At 44.0% G+C, this 25,004-nt stretch overlaps 1 protein-coding gene across 13 annotated transcripts in view; it reads right to left on the reverse strand.

The window, feature by feature from the left end:
- FARP2 (FERM, ARH/RhoGEF and pleckstrin domain protein 2) overlaps positions 1 to 25,004 on the reverse strand; it is a 147,364-nt gene that overhangs the window by 68,672 nt on the left and 53,688 nt on the right. For 12 of the 13 annotated variants that reach the window (XR_008891063.1, XR_008891062.1, XR_008891064.1 and 9 more), the window contains 9 exons: positions 18,822 to 18,900; positions 18,643 to 18,740; positions 15,226 to 15,340; positions 14,964 to 15,111; positions 11,908 to 12,003; positions 11,397 to 11,560; positions 5,682 to 5,750; positions 2,793 to 2,850; positions 2,122 to 2,326 (listed from right to left, as the gene is read on the reverse strand). Coding sequence is in view for 9 of the 13 variants with exons in the window: in XM_056564719.1 (XP_056420694.1) it covers positions 2,122 to 2,326; positions 2,793 to 2,850; positions 5,682 to 5,750; positions 11,397 to 11,560; positions 11,908 to 12,003; positions 14,964 to 15,111; positions 15,226 to 15,340; positions 18,643 to 18,740; positions 18,822 to 18,900 (1,032 nt within the window). In the remaining 4 variants the exon portion in view is untranslated. The remainder of the gene's footprint in view (positions 1 to 2,121; positions 2,327 to 2,792; positions 2,851 to 5,681; positions 5,751 to 11,396; positions 11,561 to 11,907; positions 12,004 to 14,963; positions 15,112 to 15,225; positions 15,341 to 18,642; positions 18,741 to 18,821; positions 18,901 to 25,004) is intronic. The other variant, XM_056564720.1, reaches the window with a different exon arrangement.

Raw genomic sequence — 25,004 nt, forward strand, 5'->3', positions numbered from 1 at the left:
GTAAAATCTAATGTTTCTTCTTATCGGAGCCATCTCTACAAAAAGTCTCCTAGAGTTCTTCTTCAGTGGTCAAAGGATGACACACAACTGTCTTCAGGGTAAGGGTCAACACTCTTTGTTTGACTCTTTGCAGTCCACATTATACCGCTGAGAAGAAGCAGCATTTTCATAATGATAAATATGTGTTTAGCAAACTCCAGTTGGGTTAGCAGTTACAAAAATGAGCTGATGCCCCAAAATGGCTTAAAGGTTATACCTTTAGCAAAACCAGTGAAAATGGCAAGGAATGTGAATCTCAACGAAGCTACTGGCGGGCCAAACAATGATTTACACTACAAGTTGTATTAAGGGATTAGTATCTCTACAAGACCAAACAGGTGAAAGACAACACAGGAGAAGACCTTAATTGCCAAGAGCGAGTGACTATGATCATTCCATGCCCATCTATTCTACAACATCAATAAGACAAGCATGGGAATATGATCGTTCTATGCCCATCAATAAGACAAGCATGTGAATATGATCGTTCTATGCCCATCAATAAGACAAGCATGTGAATATGATCGTTCTATGCCCATCAATAAGACAAGCATGGGAATATGATCGTTCTATGCCCATCAATAAGACAAGCATGTGAATATGATCGTTCTATGCCCATCAATAAGACAAGCATGGGAATATGATCGTTCTATGCCCATCAATAAGACAAGCATGGGAATATGATCGTTCTATGCCCATCTATTCTAAAACACCAATAGGCCAAGCATGTGAATATGTAAATACTGATCACTTCTGCCGTATACACACACACACACACAACAGTCAGTGTTGGTGCTAAATTGTGTTGGCAAATTAATACAGGTGTGAATTGTCATTTACAAGAAGATTGTGAGGAAAATATCCCGCTATTTTAGTGATACTTTGTAACACAACGCTAATGTGTGAACTAATAAAATAATCTGTGAACAATGTGCGAATTTCACAAAAGCAAACCAAATCTAGATTAAAAATCATAGAGGAAGAAAGTAAAGCTGTAGTGATTCTCATAGCGGCATGGGATACGGATCTGATCTTTCCTCACCCTACCCATTTAAACAGAATATGTGCAATTTCCACAGTGACCCTGTATGAGGTAAACAAGTCCATCCTGACATACTGGCTGCTGTGCTAGTCCATTCCATAAGTGAGTTTAGTGAAACAATCCTTGCTGTGTTCAGTTATTACAGCATGGAAATCAACGACTGAACGCCAAGTTGCTGAACATAATATTCCTTAGTAAAACTCACGGGGCATGTACAGATATGACTTAGATCCTCAATGCAAGTGCTCTTAGTTGATGTCATTAGATCAATATCGTGTTTCAGACATCAGGAGAATCCTTCTTATCTTGGAGCCCAAGATGATTAAAGTTGGTATACTGTGTCAGTGGATTGCAGAAGAATAAGTTCATATCGATGGGTGTCTCGTCGTCAGAGTCCCAAGAGTCATCTTCAGAGCTGCTAGAGTCCTCAGTGGTCGTCGGAGGGCAGCTAAGTTGTTCTAGCTGGTCCAGTATATCCCCATACTGAAAAGCCGAACTTGATTCTGAGCGCACAGAGCAGGCTGGAAAATTGATCATTGAGCTCGCAGTGGAGTGGTTGGCCGATCGAGAGAATGAAGGAATTCCATTGAGGTTTGTGAGGGAACTACTCTCTGAGCGATGGTGAAGTAGGGAGCTGGTTTCAGAGCGGTGATGGTGTAGGGATCCCTTTTCTGATGGGCTCAGAAGACTTTGCATATAACTTGCCTGAGCTTTCATTTCAAATAACTCACTTGCATCTGTTGGTCTTGTGTTGCCATTAAAATCCCTCTCATCCACACCATTCAGATAATACTCCTCTGGTGGGAGATCATCATGATCAGGTGGCTCTACCCTCCCACCAAAGGGGTACATCTCTGCTCCTCCACTAAAGGAGATGTCTGCTGGATCATCATCTATAAACTCTTCAGTCAACAGAAGTGAATCAGAAACCCCTGAAACCCACAACCTGAGATCTTCACCATGTTGGACATTATCAGTATCCAGGATTTCTCCTGGGTCCTGTTTATTCTGCAAAAAGGGGAGGGGACTGGGGGAAACACCTTGTAATGGTGAGTGAACTGAAGATCCCATATTCTCCGGAGCTCCTCTTACAGGTTCATCTAGCCGATGAAAAGTCGAGATTTTCTCGTTGCTGGTTGCGCTTTTGTACAAGGGTGAGTCGGAGGAGTTGAAAAAAGATTGAGGGGACAGGATAAGGGAGGAAGGTGATGTAGGATTCTTTACACTCTCAGTGAAAGGGAGGATCTGCAGGAAAATAAAAGAAATATTATAACACCATAATACTAAAGCATAAAACTGGAGCAAAGTGAACTCATGGTAAATCTTATTTCATGTTTGAGCTCTGTGTTGCAAAACATAGCATAAAATATATAAACCAGGAGTTAATCAGCAAGTCATGTAAAAATAATAGACATTTAAAAAACATCTTAAGCAGTATGGGTGCTGAGCAGATATGGGCACTTAGCAGAAGTATAGTGTGGAAAAGACAAATTTTCAGTATGTCGTACAATTCAATGCGTCTTGTAAGAAAACACACGAGGTGGAATAGGACAGTTGCAGCATACATTAGCATATATTGTTATACATTAAGCAGCAAAGCAAACAGAGAAACTAAAGGAGTCTAAGAAGACACAGAAACAGCACATAGGAAAGTCACAAGCAAGTGGAACAGCAAAGCAAGAGGCACCCAGTGCTGCCTATCTACACGAACCTGCTTTGGAGAGTCAGGGATCACAGTGCAAGGGGACACTCTGGGTTTGCTGTGTCTCCTGCAGGACAGAGAGCAACGCAGTCAGGAGAAACCCACTGACACCAAAGCCCAATTGTTAACACACAAGCAGGTACTATAGTTACAGGCAATGTTGAGGAGACTTAACACAGAAGATCACAGCTTATCAGAGATACCGGTTACGCTAGGATAGGTCATCAGTTCATGATAGGTTAGGATCCAACCTGCAAGTCATTGCTGCAGCCCCTTCACAGAGGTGCCAGCCACCCAGCATGTGGGAGAACTGCACCATGGCCCTATGGAAGTGATTGGAGCCAGCTGCAGGGCCCCATACTGGGTGTCCAAGATGCAATAAAAAATAGTGTAGGAGCTGCAGCTTTTTGTCTCAGAATGGTTGGGGGTCACAGATTTTGAATTTGTAATATACCATTCTTTACGCAAATGCAATATCTCTCTAAGATCCGATGTATATTGTAAAACAGCCCAATGAGAACAGTATCTGCCCTACAGCCCTGGGGCCTAAAGATATATAGTTATTAAGGTGGCAGGGATTTGCACCCAAAAAAAAAAATTCTACATGCAGATTGGTGCAATTTTTTAAAACATTTTTTTAAAACTCTTATGTACAGGCATGTGCCAAAATTTTTAACTCTTTTCCTACCATAATAGTGGTGGAGAACCCTTAATAAGTTCCTGATAAACTCCCCCCTCCCCAACATGGAATTCTTTAGGGGAACATATAGGAAACTTTAGTTTTGGAGTAACCTTTTAAGAAAATAAGCTACCTGCTGTTTTATCACTGTTTTATCCCCTTTCTCTATAAAAAGGCAGCATTATTTCAACCGGAAAAAAAAAATATATATATATGTATATATTAAAAAAAAAATCTATCATAACAGAAAATCAGTTGAACCCTTTTTCATGAGTTACTTCCATTAGAAAATAGTTAGTAAGGAAACGCAGGCAGGTCATTCAGCTAATGCCAGCTTGTCACCATATACATGAAACACTAGTCCTCTATGTAGCTCAATGCTTGTATATCATTATGTACTGTATATCATTATCACAAAAAGTGACAAAATTATGATCATCAACATGGTTGCAATAGCAGAATAAGTCACCATTATTACTTACCAAGTCTGTATAAGTGCCTATACATTCTAAAGTACATTCTGCATCACCATTCTCCCCATAGGTGAGGCATTAATGACGTATATTATGGAATATACTATAAATGCTTAAAGGGGTTATCCAGGAAAAAACTTTTTTATATATATCAACTGGCTCCAGAAAGTTAAACAGATTTGTAAATGACTTCTATTAAAAAATCTTAATCCTTTCAGTACTTATGAGCTTCTGAAGTTTAGGTTGTTCTTTTCTGTCTAAGTAATCTCTGATGACACGTGTCTCGGGAACTGCCCAGTTTAGAATAGGTTTGCTATGGGAATTTGCTTCTAAACTGGGCAGTTCCCGAGACACGTATCCTCAGAGAGCACTTAGACAGAAAAGAACAACTCAACTTCAGAAGCTAATAAGTACTGAAAGGATTAAGATTTTTTTAATAGAAGTAATTTACAAATCTGTTTAACTTTCAGGAACCAGTTGATATATAAAAAAAAAGTTTTTCCTGGCATACCCCTTTAAGGGGAGTCTGTCAGCAGAAGCCCAGACAGTCTTCCTCATCGCTGACAACAAACTTCTTCTCTGAAATGCTTTCGCATTTCAGAAAAAAAAATATTTCCCTGATGCACAGCTCAGGTTTTACATGTCAGGGAAGCGTTCTATTTTTTTTATTTTTTACAAACAGCGTGCTCCATACATGACTAGGAAATCAAATGTAACCCTGCTGTATACAGTTTAAAATATATTATTAAAATGCTACTGGATGGGTATGTAGAGGTCCCCAGCAATTCCAGGCCTACAGCTCAGAGACTGCCAACCATATACAGGTGAAGGTGGCAAAAATGTATAGGAGACGGAAATGCTGGGGACTTAAAGGACAACTGCAGCACAATATACACTTATCCTCTATCTACAAGATAGGGGATAAGTGTTTGATCGCGGGGGGTCCGACCGCTGGGACCCCCCCTCGATCTCCCTAACGGGGCGCCGCCATTAGTGAGCCGTCATAGTGAGTGCTGAAGGCGCCCCGTCTCCTCCCTGTCCCAATACAGTTCTATTGGAGAGACGGGGATGCAGGAACACTGCCTCCCTGCCACTCCCATAGGGATGTATGGAGGAGGCGTGCCGGCCGCAACGTCATGCTGCGGCTGGCACGTCCCCTGCACGGGAGAGCCACGACATAGCCGCGGCCCCATACAGGAGATGACAGGGGGTCCCAGCGGTCGGACCCCCCGCGATCACTTATCCCCTATAAGTGTTAATTATGCTGCAGATGTCCTTTAAAGGCTATCAGTCCTGTCCTGTTGGCACTTGCTACTTATTTGCATATATGAGAAAACACCACTTACTCAGCTGACAAGCAGCAGTAACACAAACCTAAAGAAAGGCATGTAAAATTGTTTTTGATCTCTATCTGGTGCTGTGATTAAATACACCAGTGGTCTTCAACCTGCGGACCTCCAGATGTTGCAAAACTACAACTCCCAGCATGCACGGACAGCCAACGGCTGTCCGTGCATGCTGGGAGTTGTAGTTTTGCAACATCTGGAGGTCCACAGGTTGAAGACCACTGAAATACACTATGTGAAACTATCCAGCAGAATCCCTTCTGCCTTCCTCAATGAATATGTCTGTACTGTACATGCTTCTTTACTCTCATGATTTATAAGGAATACACAGACCCTATCTTTTATGTAAGAAGACAGACTTGAACTGCTAAAAAGAGGAGATCACATGGTCTTTACTCACCTTTCATATGGTGGTCTCTTGACGCTGGTGTCTCGTACATACTCTATAAGTTGTTTTTGTGTTCGACCACTAAACAGAAAATGAATGCATTATAAATTAGCTTTTATAAAATTAATAGCTAGATTCTATGGTTAGCCAGTGGTTTCTGCTTTTATGGCTGCCATCTATGGAATATAGAAATAATAAGTAATGGAAATTACACTCTATTTTAGCATCCAATTCAGGAAGCAATGGCTTACTAATCAACATTAAAAACCATCAGGCTTTAGACAATCTGGGCGGTACAGATGACCTATCTCCATGTTGTGAAATGCTACTGAAAGGGTTAAGAACCATACTGTACATACAATTTTTAGGTTACTACTAAAAAAGCCAAAAAATGTTAATCTATATACATAAAACTCAACGTGTGTGTATGTATGTATGTGTGTGTGTATGTGTGTGTATGTATGTGTGTATGTATGTGTGTATGTATGTGTGTGTGTATGTATGTGCGTATTTATGTGTGTATGTATATATGTGTATATATGTATGTATATGTGTATGTATATATGTGTATATATGCATGTATGTGTGTGTGTGTATGTATGTGCGTATGTATGTGTGTATGTATATATGTGTATATATGTATGTGTGTATGTATATATGTGTATATATGTATGTATGTGTGTGTGTATGTATGTGCATATGTATGTGTGTATGTATATATGTGTATATATGTATGTATGTGTGTATGTATATATGTGTATATATGTATGTATGTGTGTGTGTGTGTGTGTGTGTGTGTGTGTGTGTGTGTGTATGTATGTGTGTATGTTCCAGCATCACGTCCAAACGGCTTAAGATATTAACATGAAACTTGGCACACATGATACTTATATGTCAACAACAAACATAGGATAGGTGATTTAACCCTTACTCACCCCCATTTGCCAGGGTCAGGGTTTTTGTTTAAAGTCCCATACAAGTCTATGGGAAAAATATGTTACAGCATAACTTCCAAACAGCTGGAAATATTTAGATAATATTTGGTCACATGTTACTTATATGTCAGCTAAAAATAAAGGATACTTATTTAACCCCTGCCTACCCCCATTTGCGTCGTTCTGGGTTTTGGTTTCCAATGCAAATCAATGGGAAATGTATGTTCCAGCATAACTTTCAAACAGCTGGAGATATTTCGATGATACTTGGTTACATGTTACTTATATTTCAAATAAAAATATATAATAGTTAAATTAACCCCTAACCTGCCCCCATATGTGAAGGATGGGGTTTTTGTTTCAAGTCCCATGCAAGTATATAGGACTTCTTGTACCTTACTCCACAAGCTCCGCTCTGCTTCTCTTGGTGAATGCGCCAGTCCGGCTGGTAAGCCACACCCTCCCTGAATGCCATGTCCCATCTCACAAAAACATGCCACCTTTTAAGCCACACCCCTTTTATTTTCAGCTTACAATAGCTTTACCACAGTGCAGCCCCACCTGAGGACAGGATATGAGGATTAGCTATGGGGACGGGATATGGGGACGGGATATGAAAACAAAATTTGAGGTCGGAATATGAGAAGGGGATTTGGGGTCGGGATATGAGGAGGGGATATGGGGTCAGGATTTAGGGAAGGGATATGAGGACAAAAGCCTCCTCCTTTGTTGCTTTTCCTCCCCCACAAGGATAAGGTAGGAAAAAACGGGTACTGAGCTAGTTTAAAATAAAAACAGAAATCCTAGAAAGGCTAGAATTCCACTGAGGTTTTTCATGCAAAAACGCTGATTAAAAACGCCCATTTTGCAGCACAGTGTTTTTACTGTGAAAAAAAACGCAGTGGCCAGATGTTAGCTGCAAGTCAATGGTGAACTGCAAAATGCCAGATCCACTTGCCGTTTTTTATTTTGGCGTTTTTTAAATCCTTTGGGCGTTTTTCAGCTCTTTTGGGCTCAGAGGCTGGTTTTCAAAAACTTCCTAAATTCTGAGTATGGCATTTTTGGGGGGAAAAACTAGGTGTTTTTCCTCCCATAGAAGTCCTACTTGTAGAGAAGGAAAAGCAACAAAGGAGGAAGCTTTTGTCCTCATATCACGTCCCTAAATCCTGACCCGATATCCCCTCATCATATCCCGACCCCAAATCCCCTCCTCATATTCCGACCTCATATTTTGTTCTCATATCTCGACCCCATAGCTAATCCTTATATCCCGTCCTCAGGTGGGGCTGCACTGTGGTAAAGATATTGTAAGCTGAAAATAAAAGGGGTGTGGCTTAAAAGGTGGGCGTGTCTTCGTGAGATGGGACAAGGCATTCAGGGAGGGTGTGGCTTAACAGCCAGACTGACACATTCACCAGGAGAAGCAGAGCGGAGCTTGTGGAGTAAGATACCAGAAGTCCTATATACTTGCATGGGACTTGAAACAAAAACCCCATCCTTCACACATGGGGGCAGGTTAGGGGTTAATTTAACTATTATATATTTTTATTTGACATATAAGTAACATGTGACCAAGTATTATCGAAATATCTCCAGCTGTTTGGAAGTTATGCAGTAACATATATTTCCCATAGACTTGTATGGGACTGCCCGGTTTTTCCTACCTAATCCTTGTGGGGGAGGAAAAGCAACAAAGGAGAAAACTTTTGTCTTCGTATCCCGTTCTCAAATCCTGACCCCATATCCCTTCCTCATATCCCGACCCGAAACCTCCTCCTCATATCCTGTCCCCATATCCTGTTCCCATATCCCAAACGCATATCATGTCCTTATATCCGTCCTCATATCCTGTCCGCAAATCCCATCCCCATATCCCGTCCTCATATCCCAAGTACTATCGAAATATCTCCAGCCATACAGAAGTTATGCTGGAACATACATTTTTCTATAGATTTGCATTGGACTTTAAACAAAAACCCAGACCAACGCAAATGAGGGTAGGTTAGGATTAATTTATCTATCATATATGTTTAGTGGACGAATAACATGTGACCGAGTATTATCGAAATATCTCCAGCTGTTTGGAAGTTATGTTGGAACATACATTTCCCATTGATTTGCATTGGACTTTAAACAAAAACCCAGAACGACGCAAATGGGGGTAGGGAAGGGTTAAATAACTATCCTTTATTTTATGTTGACATATAAGTAACATGTGACCAAGTATTATCGAAATATCTCTAGTTGTATGAAATATCTCCAGACTTGTATGGGACTTTAAAGGGGTTATCTAGCATAAGGTGATTTTAGTATGTACCTGGCAGACAGTAATGGACATGCTTAGGAAGGATCTGCGCTTGTCTTGGGCTAAATGGCTATGTTGTGAGATTACCAGAACACTGTGGCTAGCTTTTTGTGATTTTTTTTTTCTTGTTTTCAGTTTTCTCGTTTGCCTACAAATCCCATGATACCATTTTCCTCCTTCCCACACATCAGCCACCCCACCCATTGAAACATAAATGAGCTGGAGAGCTGTGGTTTTCAATCAGGGTGCCTCCAGCTGTTGCATTACTTGCAGATTGCTCTCTCCACCCATTGAAGCAGAGAGGCTCCGTATCATCAGCTGACTAGTGAGTCAGGTCTCAGCCGCATTGCAAGCTGGGAAAATTCTGAGACAGCAGTCATTTTGTATGTAATAAATATTGGGATGAAAATCACATAAGAATTGCGAGAAAACCGTCACACACAGGTAAAGACACTATATTATGAACTACACTAACTTTACAGCCCCAGTAGCAAAATTCCCGGAATACCCCTTTAAACAAAAACCCTGACCCTCGCAAATGGGGGTGGGTAAAGGTTAAATTACCTATCCTTTGTTTGTTGTTGACATATAAGTAACATGTGTGCCAAGATTCATGTTAATATCTTTAGCGGTTTGGACGTGATGCTGGAACATACACACACATATATTTGAGATTGGTGTTTAATAAAATGTGTGTTTTTTTACTTTTCTTTTTAGATGTTTTAGGTAGTACTACTACTCCCAGCATGGAACAGACTGTTCCTTGATGGGAGTAGTGGTACCTGTACTAATAGACAAATCGCAGCGGGTGTCACTTCTGACACCCGCTGCGATCCTCTGGTATAAGCTATAGAAGCGAATGGCAGCCACACTTGTCTGGTCCCCTGCACGACACTATACTCCGCTGTGATGTGAAGTTCTCTTTGCTTCACAGATTCATATTTCCAGCTGAGAGCTGCGATTGGCCAGATAAGTGTTGGCCACTCACAGCTCTCAGCGGCATATACAAATCTGTGATGTGAAGATAACCTCACATCACAGCAGAATATAGTGCCGGGCAGGGGACCAGACAAGTGCGACTGCCGCCTGCTTCTTTAGCTTATACCAGAGGATCGCAGCGGGTGTCAGGAGTGACACCCTCTGTGATCTGACCTTAACTGCAGGTACTACTACTCCCAACATGAAGCACACTCTGCTCCATGCTGGGAGCTGTAGTACCTGCATTAATAGACAGATCGCAACGGATGTCAGAAGTGACACCCGGGCCATCTGTCTATTAGTGCAAATACTACAGCTCCCAGCATGGAGCAGAGTGTGCTCCATGTTGGGAGCAGCAGTACTCGCACTAAGGGACAGATCGCAGAAAGTGTCACCTGTTGCAATCGTCCTGATGTGAATTTCGGGACTCATATCTATATCTACTACCCAGCAAGAACTTACAATGAGCCTGCAATGTGTATTCAGTATACACATTGCTGGCTCACTTAACCCCTTGCTGAGCTATGCGCTATGGGCCAGCCCGGCAAGGAAAGAGTTAACTTACACTGCTGGACAGTGTAGGTTAACCCTTTGAGCGGTATACACTATATACAGCCATCTATAGATAGCTGTGTATACAGAAGACTAAGAAACCCTCTTACCACCCTCTAGTCCTGGCTGGGTCTGTGTAGCTCCGCCCCTAGTGATGCCATCATTAGGGGGTGGAGCTACAGACAGGAGCCAGGCTGGTACGGGTGCGAGGCTCTGTTCCGACTTTTCTGCCAGTGTCTTACCAGACAGGGAGACTCCAGTTGTTGCTAAACTACAACTCCCAGCATGTTTGGGAAGACATTGCAATATGGGGGCTCTCCCCAGCGGAGAACGCCAAAAATGTCCTAACCAATTTTTTATTTTCTCATTTCAGATCAGTGTATACAGAGGATTGTGGCGGATTCAGAGGACTACTGCAGATGAACTGGATTATTTTTCATTTAATAAAATGTGGGCTGTGGGGGAGTGTTTTTTAAAATAAAATAAGGTTTCCAATGTGTCGTGTTTTTTTTTTTATTGAATTTTCAGGCTTAGTAGTGGAAGCCGTCTTATTGACGGAATCCATTACTAAGCCGGGGCTTAGCGTTAACCCCTAAAAACAGCTAGCACTAACCCCCAATTATATGAATAACAATATGAAGCTCTCTGGCTGTCTGGGCATGCTGGGAGTTGTAGTTCAGCAACAGCTGGAGTCTCCCTGTCTGGAAGGACACTGCAAGGACACTCTGTGGAGTGGGCGCTCAGCATCCGACCCACAGAGTGGTACCTGAAGACAGTGGAAAAACACTGTTTCCACACACCAGGGAAAATGCCAGAAAACATGCCAGAAAAAACGCCAGAAAAAATGCCAAAACCCAGGAAAAAGCTGTGGCAGATTTTCTGGCAGTTTTTCCTGGTGTTTTTGCTGGTGGGAAAAAACCTCAGTGTAATCCTAGCCAAACAGATGATATTTATTACCTGTAACGAAAAGAAGATCCACGGCTCAGAAGAACTGTCCTGGATTTGGGCTTTGGTTGGTCCTGGAGACGGAAGAAGCTGTGATACTCTACACAGATCTTCCAAAACCTCTTACACATATCACGACTTGGTAGGAGAAATTCCAGAGCATCCTGGTAAGGGCCCTTCCAAAAGAAAGGGGGAGGGAAATAGGGAAAAAGGGAGATAGAAATAGGATCAATGCCAAGAATTTATACTGCATTTTTTATGCAAATTCACTCTAATAAACAATTGCAAAAACCTACAAAAAAACAAATCAACTGATTCACAACTTTATTGCAAAATATTAATACATTTTTAAATTCCACTCAAATGTAACTTTAAATTAGTCATCGTTTACCACTAATATTCTATAAAAAGGACAATAAGCAATAAGATGATAAAGAAATGTGACAACACAGCAAATATACAACACATCTCCCCTCAGATCATTAACTATACACAAGGCATTCTAGCATCCTGAAATACTTACATGAACTTCTGGGTGCAACTTTATAAGGAAGCGCCTTCTTTTAAAGCTTAGCTTGCGGATTTTTGACCAGTTGAATGTGTTGATTTTTGTGTTGCCCTGAGTGATGAGAGAATGAAGAGCACATGAGTAACATAGGAGAAAAAAGGCATACAGTCTTCTGCCTGATCATACGGTGTAACAGTAAGAAATGACGTTGTCTTGTTCGGGGGAGACAGAGCTGCAATACCCCAACAAACAGCCTAGGTAAAGCGACTGCAGCACTTGCATGAGCACCGTGGTCTTATTAAAGTCAGACCACCGCTAATATAATATTGTTGGGTTTTTCTGAGGGCGTGCCATCCATTTCTAAAGGCAGGATAATATCTTTAATGTCACCTAGACATTCTTTCCCCAAACTAAGTGAAGGAGTATATACATTTCAATATGTCTGATCTTTTGCTATAGCTATAAAGATAAGCGCTGCCACATTATGCACGCTACTGACAGGAGAACATAAGTGTACTTCAGAGAAGTGGATGGGAGAAGCGCCGTAGTTGACAGACACCCTCCAACAGGGAGTGCCGCTTGTCCTGCAGAAGACAAACACGGGCAGACGCTGTGTCGGAAAGGAGACCCAGAAAGACAAGGGTCTGAGTGGGAGAAAGGTGGGACTTTTTCTGGTTGATCACCCAACCGAAGGCGGACAGAGTCTGCACAGTGAAATGAAGACTCTCCAAGTATTGGGACCGGGAAGGAACTTTGATCAAAAGAACATCCAGGTAAAGGAGGATCAAGATCACCCGAGCCCGAAGAATAGCAATCACCGCCGCCATGACTTTGGTGAAAACCTTCGGAGCCGTGGGAAGAGCCACAAACTGGAAGTGACCCGCCGGAACAGCAAAGCGAAGGAATAGCTGATGGTCGGGAAAAATGGGGATGTGCAGATAGGCATCCAGTATATCTACTGAGGAAAGAAACTCCCCTTGATCCATGGACGCAACCACCAAGTGGAGGGTTTCCATGTGAAAATTGTGTAGCCGCACATGGCGGTTGAGCAACTTGAGGTCCAGAATGGGTGGAGCAGAGTACAAACAGATTTGAATAGAACAATCATCCCCTGAGCAAGGAAGGTACTCAAAATCGACCTGAAAGGCAGCCGCCAAAGAAGGGGAACAAGGAGGACGGAATCAGAAGAACCGGTCCCAGGAAAAAGAAGCAAACTATCCGGTAACGATTGCATATGATGTCCCGAACCTAGGAGTCCTGAACCTGCGCTAGCCAAATGTCCCGGAAAAGAGACAGACGTCCACCCACCCGAGAAGAAGTTACGGGTGGGGGCGTCCCTTCAGGAAGAGGGAGGTTTACAGTTACCGGTTAACGCTAATTCCCCTGAGAGTGGGAGTTTGTGGAGGTTGCCTTAGATTGAGGCGTATTGGACCTGGAACGGTGAGTTGGAGACCTGGGATGATCACCAGGGGAGCGGCCCCTAGAGCGGGGCGCTGTCAGTGAGCTGGGAAAGAGGATTGAGATCTAAGGGAAGAGTGTCTTCCCCGATTGCGTGGCTCAGGGGAAGAGCCTGAAGAAAGCACTTGTGAGAGTGCTGAAAGTGGGGGTCAGGAGAAACTGAGCGGGACTCCCTGGGGGAAGAGAACAGGGAAGACCGCTCCAAGGCCAAAAACCACTGTCCTGGAGCCCCTAGCCAGCTAGCCAGATCGGAGATTGACTGAGAAAGGGAGGAAACCCACTCTGGAAGGGGGGGATAATGCGCGTTCAAGGGGGGCATCCTGAGAAGCAGGTACGGAAGTAGTGGTGCGTGTGGTGGAGCAGGTGGATTCAGTGGAATCACCAGGAATTTTGATCTTGCAGCCCACACAAGAGTAGTAGGTGACTAGAGCTGTCTGGGAGGAGGTTCGGGTCTGGGGTCGGACATAGGAGATAGTAAACAGGGAGAAAGCAAATAAAATGGAGCAATCTTCCCCAGGTCTTGTGTCCCGCAGATGGAGCTAAAAAGCAGGCTGTAGTTGACCGACGCTGAAGAGGCAGGCAGCATCTGAAGTCAGATGGTCTGCAGAGCAGAGGATGGAAGGGGAGGTGTGAGTTGCCCAGACTCAGGAAGTGACCTCCACACCAGGATGGACCCCATTGGAGGAAGAGGGAGAGGAGTACAGCAGATGACCCCCAAAGTGTGCGCACTAAGCTGATAGGCGCATCACTGACCCCTGGTGTGCGCGCAAGAAGACTACAGGCCGGTAGCAGGAGGAGGGCGGGAGCTCCGCCAGTGCGCCCGAATACAGGCAGGAGCGGAGCTAAATCCCGGACCAGGCCGCAGCCTCAAGTAATCTCCCAACGGCCACGCGCACTGCCCGAGGAGTGGGCAAAAGTGAAAGTAAAAATGCGGCTGGCCATGCAACCGCGTCCCTGCTGACAGGGGCTGCAGTCAGCGCACAGAAGAAATAAAAATCACAGTATGCTGTGGCCAGGAAGTTAGCAGTGCCGGGGATAGAGAAGAGGAGGGGGAGGGAAGCTTCCCCGCGATCCCCGACAGTGTAGACAGAGAGCCCTGCTAGAACACCATCCCCAGCCCCAATAAAGACTGAAAAAGTCCCCTAAAGGTCCAGAAAGGGATAGGGAAAATGAGAAAAGGGAGGGAGGGAGGGGATTGACCTGTGTCTGTCTTCTACTGACATTAAGCTTAAACTGATTAGCTCAGAGTCAGTAGCCGGGGTATATCCTGCCAGGAGGAGCCAACTTCTTTTTGTATACCTAGTGTCAGCAAGATATACCCATGGTCTCTGTGTTCCCCAATGGAGCCGACCGAGAAATGTAGTTTTTAGGTAACTATGTTTAGTTCATTAGAGGAGATCCATGGTGTATAACACTTAATAAGTGTCTGATCGCGGTGGGGGCCGAACAGGGTCCAGGTGTATAAGTGTTATACACTGCAGATTTAAGCATCCTTTAAGCTCAATGTGCATTCATGTCATGGTGCTTGACAATAGTACGTGGAAGCCATAAATCTCTAACCTAGAGCACAGCAAAAGGTCTGTAGTTTATGCTCATCAATTGAGTTTCAGTACCTGAAAAACCAACACTCCCATGTGAGACACCGACAAATTAATTTTGGCACCTTCACGATCAGATGCGAGATGAAAACGGGTTCCATACAACTCAAGCCGTCTAGAAATCTCCAGGATCTGAAAATCTGCGTCTGCAGGAGACATACCACTGCAGGTGATGACAAAAATACAAAGAAAGTTTATAACAGTGACCAAACAAATCCCCAAAAAACAATATAATAAAAAAATAGGAACCAAAACATAGAAAACATCTGTCACTCACAGGTGCTGTCGGTGACAATCTAAAATACGCTCCTCAAGACTATACTGGCGGGGCACGTAATGGGCGCTTCTCAGATTCTCCTGGTCCACCTTCTGATCATAATCCCCAACCTCAGCTATGAAGGACAAAGAGAGAAAATATTTTTAATACAAAAAGTGAGAAATTTTTCTGCAAAATGTTAATATAACTTGTGGATTTTGGGGGGGTTCAAGCTATTTTGTCAAACCTGCATTTGGGTGATACACCGAATGGAATATACTTGCCTTATTTTTTCTTCTTTTCACAGCAGAAATAGTCAGATCAAGCATTAAAGTTCACTAGACTGGAAAAAGGGGCCTACTTATGGGAAACAGACACTTCAGGTACTGTCACAGCAAACAGTAAGACTAAAATTGAAGTGTATATCAGTAACTGCCTGGTCTCTATCCCTTTATTTTTCTGTACTCTCTCAAGAAACAGAATTTTTATGGAATAAACATTATATACAGTATATTGTAAAGAGAAGTAACAGAACATTACAAGCGAGAAAAAAAAAAAAAAAAAGTAAACCGGTAAATAAAACAGTAGCTAAATTAACAGAAAGAATTCTAGGAAAGCAAATCACACAGAGGGGCATTTACTAATCTTTTACTATGTAGTCTGGTTTTTACCCTGTTTTTTTCTACTTCATTTTTGACTATGTGCGACAAATTTACTAAATTGTTGCACGGCGTTAATAAATTTGGCACAGGTAGGCAAAAGTGGCAAATTTACTTCATGTAGTAGAAAAAAATAGTCTGTTCCTTTTTCCTGCTGTCTGAATAGGTTTGGCTGCTAGGTTTCCTTCTGGATCTTTAGTTTTTGAGTTTTTTTTTTAGCTATTTCACCACATCTAAATAATTCAATAACTAAATTGTAGTCGTGGCTCAGAATAGTGGTAAACGGCGTTTAGTGTGTGTGTGTGTGTGTGTTTATTACATTTTTTTAACACTGTTTTTTCTCCCTAAATGTACTTACTCTTTTTTTCTTTTTTTTTTTGGTTACTTCTTCTACAGATCAGTGTATCCTGCGGACTCCTTCGGATTCGGTGGACTACTTCGTCGACCAGCATTTTTCTCAGCTTGATGTTAATAAAATGGTTAAAGAGGGCTTGTGGGGGAGTGTTTTTTTGTAATAAATTTTTTTTTAAACCTGTTGTGTTTTTTTTTTTTTTTTTACTTTACTGGACAGGCTTAGTAGTGGAAGCTGTCTTACAGACGGAGTCCATTACTAAGCCGGGCTTAGCGTTAGCCACAAAAACAGCTAGCGCTAACCCCCAATTATTACTCCGGTACCCAACGCCACAGGGGTGCTGGGAAGAGCCAGTACCAACAGGCCTGGAGTGTCAAAAATGGCGCTCCTGGGCCTAGGCGGTAACAGGCTGGCGTTATTTAGGCTGGGGAGGGCCAGTAACAATGGTCCTCGCCCACCCTGCTAACGTCATGCTGTTACTGTTTGGTTGGTATTTGGCTGAGAATAAAAATAGGGGGGACCCTATGTGTTTTTTAAAAAAATATTTAATTATTTATTTAAAAAAAAAAACATGCATAGGGTCCCCCCTATTTTTATTCTCAGCCAAATACCAACCAAACTAACAGCCAAAGTAACAGCCTGACGATACCAGGGTGGGCGAGGACCATTGTTACTGGCCCTCCCCAGCCTAAATAACGCCAGTCTGTTACCGCCTAGGCCCAGGAGCGCCATTTTTGACGCTCCGGGCCTGTTGGTGCCGGCTCCCCTGTGGCGTTGGGTATCGGGGTAATAATTGGGGGTTAGCGCTAGCTGTTTTTGTGGCTAACGCTAAGCCCAGCTTAGTAATGGACTCCGTCTATAAGACAGCTTCCACTACTAGGCCTGTCAAGTAAAGTAAGGAAAAAAACACAACAGGTTTTAAAAAAATTTTATTACAAAAAACACTCCCCCACAAGCCCTCGTTAACCATTGTATTAAAATCAAACAAAGAAAAACGCTGGTCATCGAAGTAGTCCACCGAATCCGAAGGAGTCCACAGGATACACAGATCTGAAATGAGAAGAAAAAAAAAAAAAATGGGTTAGTACATTTATTATCACCTGCTCACACATCTCCCGCCCCGCACGACTACAGCTGCCAGCATGCCCTTACAGTAAGGACATGCTGGGAGTTGTAGTTGTGTGGTGCAGGAGATGTGTGGGCAAGTGACAAGCTTGTCCCCTGCCCCCAGCTGCAGGGCTACAACTCCCAGCATGCCCTTACAGTAAGGTGGGGCAGAGGCCTGGCACAGTGTTTCCCAACCTGGGAGTTGTAGTTTTGCAACATCTGGAGGCACCCTGGTTGGGAAACACTGGCCTAAAACAGTGTTTCCCAACCATGGTGCCTCCAGATGTTGCAAAACTACAACTCCCAGCATGCCTGGACAGCCAAAGGCTGTCCAGGCATGCTGGGAGTTGTAGTCTTGCAACATCTGGAGGCACCCTGGTTGGGAAACACTGTTTTAGGGCTTGGGGAACTTACCGGCTTCCGTAGGATCCAGCGCCGCACGACATTGCCGCAAGACAGTGTAGCGACAGTGCCGCCCGACGATCTCAGTCACCGATTGTCGATGGAGCCTCGGAAGGGTAAGTGAATGTCTTCGCCGGTCCCCTTCAGCTGTTTAGTTTTGCAACAGCTGGAGGACTACAGTTTACAGACCACAAACCAGTGGTCTGCAAACTGTGGCCCTCCAGCTGTTGCAAAACGACAACACCCAGCATGCCCTGACAGCCAAAGCCTTTGGCTCTGAGGGCAGGAGCCAGGGCTGACATTACAGTGCAGCCGCCCGGGCTCCTCATACTGCCTCCCCGCTACCCTCACTTATGGGGACACTGATATACATTCCCCCCTTGTCTCCCGCCCGCGCCGCTCAGCTCCCGCTGCTACAAGACTACAACTCCCAGCGTGTCCTCACTGTAAGGGCATGCTGGGACTTGTAGTCTTGCAACAGTTAGCAGACAGATGGGAGTTGTGTGGCGCTGGCAGGTGAGAGGGGGATGTAAATCACTGCAGTGTCCCTGTAGCGAAGTGAGGGTAGCGGGGAGAAAGTATGTCGGAGCCCGGGCGGCAGTAGCTTTTCCTGCTCCATGTTGGAGCTGGAGTAAATTTAGTCGGCCGTTGCGACTGTTTATTGCGCAGCTGCGACTGTCGCAGTTAATAAATACCTGACCACTGCAAGTCAAAAATGCAAACTAGCGTAAATCAAGCGGGAACATTTTTTTTTACTTTCTAGCTCTTGCTAGAGAAAGTCGCATGAAAAATAGGGTAGGCGCAATTGCGACAATTTAGCGCCAAAAATAGTCGGAAAAAAAATGACTAAACCCCTTAGTAAATGCCCCTCACAGTGATTCCAAGTCCATGACCATGAAACATTAACTAAATACTCACATTGCAATAGCAGAGATATAAGAAGTGCGGTTGTATTATCACTGCACACCAGTCTCTCCTCTGCAAGGTCTCTCTTTATCTGCATGGCAAAAAGGTACCTAGAAAAACAGGATACAGATCAGTAGAGAATTGCTTGCTGTATAAGTTGCGCTATTTGATGCGCTCTTCAGACCTCTAACCTGGTATACTCTTCTTGCAGCTGACCCGGGTCAGGTGGGAAAAACTTTACTGCCAGACGCATTTTGGCATTTTTTGGTTCTGCAAATACACAAATGAAGAATATTACAATATTAAACCGACGGTATGCTTATCTAATCTACATAAAGAAGGGAAATTAAATGTATTTGCAGAATGGCTCACTGACTAAAATGAGCACAGTATTTAAGACCTTCACATCTGTTTGTTATAATGATACCGAAGTCACATACATAATACAGAGACTGCATTTAAACAAGGAAAAAAGAAAGCACGCTGCTGTTATCAGGAGGGGTCATCTCCATTGTATTGAGTAAGCCACCAATCCAGTCCTATGTCTCATTCTATGACCTAGGTCCTAGGCTATAATGGGAGAAGGCTGGGAGGACGATCGCCATGGAAGGCTGGGAGGACGATCGCCATGGAAGGCTGAGAGGACGATCGCCATGGAAGGCTGGGAGGACGATCGCCATGGAAGGCTGGGAGGACGATCGCCATGGAAGGCTGGGAGGACGATCGCCATGGAAGGCTGGGAGGACGATCGCCATGGAAGGCTGGGAGGACGATCGCCATGGAAGGCTGGGAGGACGATCGCCATGGAAGGCTGGGAGGACGATCGCCATGGAAGGCTGGGAGGACGATCGCCATGGAAGGCTGGGAGGACGATCGCCATGGAAGGCTGGGAGGACGATCGCCATGGAAGGCTGGGAGGACGATCGCCATGGAAGGCTGGGAGGACGATCGCCATGGAAGACTGGGAGGACGATCGCCATGGAAGGCTGGGAGGACGATCGCCATGGAAGGCTGGGAGGACGATCGCCATGGAAGGCTGGGAGGACGATCGCCATGGAAGGCTGGGAGGACGATCGCCATGGAAGGCTGGGAGGACGATCGCCATGGAAGGCTGGGAGGACGATCGCCATGGAAGGCTGGGAGGACGATCGCCATGGAAGGCTGGGAGGACGATCGCCATGGAAGGCTGGGAGGACGATCGCCATGGTAGGCTGGGAGGACGATCGCCATGGAAGGCTGGGAGGACGATCGCCATGGAAGGCTGGGAGGACGATCGATATGGAAGGCTGGGAGGACGATCGCCATGGAAGGCTGGGAGGACGATCGCCATGGAAGGCTGGGAGGACGATCGCCATGGAAGGCTGGGAGGACGATCGCCATGGAAGGCTGGGAGGACGATCGCCATGGAAGGCTGGGAGGACGATCGCCATGGAAGGCTGGGAGGACGATCGCCATGGAAGGCTGGGAGGACGATCGCCATGGAAGGCTGGGAGGACGATCGCCATGGAAGGCTGGGAGGACGATCGCCATGGAAGGCTGGGAGGACGATCGCCATGGAAGGCTGGGAGGACGATCGCCATGGAAGGCTGGGAGGACGATCGCCATGGAAGGCTGGGAGGACGATCGCCATGGAAGGCTGGGAGGACGATCGCCATGGAAGGCAGGGAGGACGATCGCCATGGGAGGCAGGGAGGACGATCGCCATGGGAGGCAGGGAGGATGATCGCCATGGGAGGCAGGGAGGATGATCGCCATGGGAGGCAGGGAGGATGATCGCCATGGGAGGCAGGGAGGATGATCGCCATGGAAGGCTGGGAGGATGATCGCCATGGAAGGTTGGGAGGACGATCACCATAGAAGGAAAGGAGTATGATTGACATAGAAGGCACTGGCACAGCGTCTGGATGATCAAAAGCAGGAAATAAAAGCACAGCAACAGCCCTGACCTAACCATGGAGCGCAGAGGAAATGCTGATTTCCACAGTTTAAATTCTGAAATCTATCTTGGGAAGCCTGAGTCGGCTACACATTCCAAATGGTAGCTGGTGTTACACAGCAGCTTATTACTTTGGCTTATGGAGGGTTGTCCTATGGTGGGGTGGGTGCTCCCATCTATAATATCGTGTCCAATGGTAATGGACAGGGGTTGCCTTTATAAAAGGGACACTTTTACACAACTGAAAGCACTGAGACCCTCAATGATCAAAGCTTTACTTCTTTCTTTGAATGATAGCTACACTTTAAAGAGGCCCCTATGAATTAGCTTTCCTCACAGCATTACGGGCCTGTGCTAACATTTAAGTCACAGTGGTCTGACTTTTCAGTTGCACATTTATCTTCTTCTTTGTCCTCTAGCATCAAAGAGCAATTGTTTAAGAACAGAAATGCTTCTGAATGGATATTTCTTGCCTTCTTGTTGCACTACCCTCTAATAATCCCTGGAACAGTTGTAGAGGGAAATCCATGAAGCATGGCTGCTTCTCAGAGTACGGAACAGACAGAAATAACACTTTACTATACTTTGCTCCTTTCTTCACACATCTGTTCTTTATTAATCTAAGAAAACCTTCTACCTTTATAAACATTATTACCTATATTGGCTATATTTCTGTATTACTTCCCCTTACATGCTTCAGTCCAACTTGTAGGGAATCTGTCATCAAAAATGTGTGACCTATTGTTTAAATTAAGTTTTTATTTAAAAAAAAAAACAAAAAAAAACTTTTTGTTGTTTTTCAATTCTAATTTTCCTTTTTAAGGCTAGTATAAAATAATCCTGAAATCCTGCAGTTTTTATTCTGCCCACTAAGCTTAACCCCTTAAGGACTCAGCCCATTTTGGCCTTAAGGACAATTTAATTTTTACGTTTTCATTTTTTCCTCCTCGCCTTCTAAAAATCATAACTCTTTTATATTTTCATCCACAGACTAGTATAAGGGCTTGTTTTTTGCGCGACCAGTTGTCCTTTGTAATGACATAACTCATTATATCATAAAATGTATGGTGCAACCAAAAAACACTATTTTTGTGGGGAAATTAAAACGAAAAACGCAATTTTGCTAATTTTGGAAGGTTTCGTTTTCACACCGTACAATTTATGGTAAAATTGACATGTGTTCTTTATTCTGAGGGTCAATACGATTAAAATGATACCCATTATTACATACTTTTATATTATTGTTGCGCTTAAAAAAAATCACAAACTTTTTAACCAAATGAGTACGTTTATAATCCCTTTATTTTGATGACCTATAACTTTTTTATTTTTCCGTATAATCGGCGGTATTGGGGCTCATTTTTTGCGCCATGATCTGTACTTTTTTTTGATACCACATTTGCATATAAAAAACTTTTAATACATTTTTTATAATTTTTTTTTAATAAAATGTATTAAAAAAGTAGGAATTTTGGACTTTTTTTTTTTTTTTCGTTCACGCCGTTAACCGTACGGGATCATTAACATTTTATTTTAATAGTTCGGACATTTACAAAGGCGGCGATACCAAATATGTCTATAAAAAAAATTTTTACGCTTTTTGGGGTAAAATAGGAAAAAACGGACGTTTTACTTTTTTATTGGGGGAGGGGATTTTTCACTTTTTTTTTACTTTTACATTTTTTTACATTTTTTTTTTTTACACTTGAATAGTCCCCATAGGGGACTATTCATAGCAATACCATGATTGCTAATACTGATCTGTTCTATGTATAGGACATAGAACAGATCAGTATTATCGGTCATCTTCTGCTCTGGTCTGCTCGATCACAGACCAGAGCAGGAGACGCCGGGAGCCGGACGGAGGCAAGAGAGGGGACCTCCGTGCGGCGTTATGAATGATCGGATCCCCGCAGCAGCGCTGCGGGCGATCCGATCGTTCATTCAAATCGCGCACTGCCGCAGATGCCGGGATCTGTATTGATCCCGGCACCTGAGGGGTTAATGGCGGACGCCCACGAGATCGCGGGCGTCGTCCATTGCCGGCGGGTCCCTGGCTGCGATCAGCAGCCGGGATCAGCCGCGCATGACACGGGCATCGCTCCGATGCCCGCGGTTATGCTTAGGACGTAAATGTACGTCCTGGTGCGTTAAGTACCACCGCACCAGGACGTACATTTACGTCCTGCGTCCTTAAGGGGTTAAAGGGGTACTCTGGTGGAAAACTTTTTTCTTTTTTTTTTATGAACTGGTGCCCGAAAGTTAAACCGATTTGTAAATTACTTCTATTAAAAAAATCTTAATCCTTTAAGTACTTTTTAGCAGCTGTATGCTACAGAGGAAATTCTTTACTTTTTTTTTTTTTTTGTGCTGTCCACTGTGCTCTCTGCTGACACCTCTGTCTGTGACAGGAACTTTCCAAAGTAGCATAGGTTTGCTATGGGGATTTTCTCCTGCTCTGGACAGTTCCTGATACGGGCATCAGGTGTCAGCAGAGAGTCATAAAAATGTGACATTACACTCCTACTCTTTGAGAGCACTTTCAAAGCGGCGCCAGGAATAGGAGCATGTCGGGACCAGGAGCAGTGATACCGAGGCAGTTGAGAAGCATCGGGAGATATGTATATGTAATTTCATTTTTTAAGTCCCACAGCCTGGGCATGTTTGTATATAAAAGCTTACTGTCAGAGTACCTTTTTTTCATATTAACTGGCTCCAGAAAGTTAAGCAGATTTGTAAATGACTTCTATTAAAAAATCTTAATCCTACCAGTACTTATCAGCTGTTGAAGTTAAGTTTTTCTTTTCTGACTGACCACAGTGCTCTTTACCGACACATCTGTCTGTTTTGGGAACTGTTCAGAGTATGAGCAAATCCCAATAGCAAACCTCTACAGCTCTGGACAGTTCCAGAGACAGACAGAAAGGTGTCGGCAAAGAGCACTGTTGTGAGACAGAAAAGAACAACTCAACTTCAGCAGCTGATAAGTACAGTAATCCCTTAACATACGATGGTAATTCGTTCCAAATGAACCATCGTTACTTGAATTTATTGTATGTTGAGGGATCCGTGCAATAATAATAGACAAAGTTATACTCACGTGTCCCTGCCGCTCCGGACTGTCACCACTGTCCTGAATCAGCGCTCTCCATTACAGTCATCACGTTGTTGAGCACGCCGCACCTATTGGATGACAGGACGGCGTGCAGCGACGTGATGACAATGAAGGAGAGCGACGGCTATGCAGTGGAGCATGAAGAGGACGGTCCAGAGCAGCGAGGACAGATGAGTGACACTCACAGGGGCACATTAAACGGCTATCCGGTGGCAGCTGAAGCAGTCTGCCCTGCCGGATAGCCGTTTATGGCCCCGACATACAAAAGCATCGTATGTTGGTGCTGCCTTCAACATGTGTATGTTGAAATGATCGGATGACGGGGCCATCATAAGTCGGGGGGGGGGGGGGGTCACTGTACTGGTAGGATTAAGATTTTTTAATAGAAATAATTTACAAATATTTTAAACTTTCTGGAGCCAGTTGATATGAAAATAAATTCACTGGAATACCCCTTTAACCCCTTAAGGACCAGGGTTTTTTCCATTTTTGCACTTTCATTTTTTCCTCCTTACCTTTAAAAAAATCATAACTCTTTAAATTTTGCACCTAAAAATCCATATGATGGCTTTTTTTTTTGCGCCACCAATTCTATTTTGTAATGACATCAGTCATTTTACCCAAAAATCTACGACAAAAAGGAAAAAAAAAATTATTGTGCGACGAAATTGAAGAAAAAAAAACACAATGTTGTAAATTTAGGGGGCTTCCATTTCTACGCAGTAAATTTTTCGGTAAAAATGACACCTTATCTTTATTCTGTAGGTCCATACAGTTAAAATGATACCTACTTATATAGGTTTGATTTTGTTGTACTTCTGGAAAAAAAATCATAACTACAAGCAGGAAAATGTATATGTTTAAAATTGTCATCTTCTGACCCCTATAACTTTTTTATTTTTCCGCGTACGGGGCGGTAGGGGGCTATAACACTGGTCTTTTACATTGATCTTTGTTATCCCGTAGGATAACATAGATCAATGATTCTGCTGCTTGACTGCTCATGCATGGATCTCAGGCACTGAGCAGTCATTCGGCGATCGGACACCAGGAGGCAGGTAGGGGGACCCTCCTCATGTCCTACAGCTGTTCGGGACGCCGCGATTTCACCGCGGCGGTCCCGAACAGCCCACTGAGCTAGCAGGGGGTAGTTTAGTTTCACTTTAGACGCGGCAATCAACTTTGAACGCCGCGTCTAAAGGGATAATAGCGAGCGGCACAGAGTTCAGTGCTGTGCGCTATTAGCCACGGGTGCCGGCCGTTGTTAGAGATTTACAACAGTTACCACATAATGATGTTTTGCCGAGCCAACTAACCTCTGCA

The sequence above is a fragment of the Hyla sarda genome, chromosome 3, assembly GCF_029499605.1.
Source record: "Hyla sarda isolate aHylSar1 chromosome 3, aHylSar1.hap1, whole genome shotgun sequence".
NCBI classification, from domain to species: Eukaryota; Metazoa; Chordata; class Amphibia; order Anura; family Hylidae; genus Hyla; species Hyla sarda.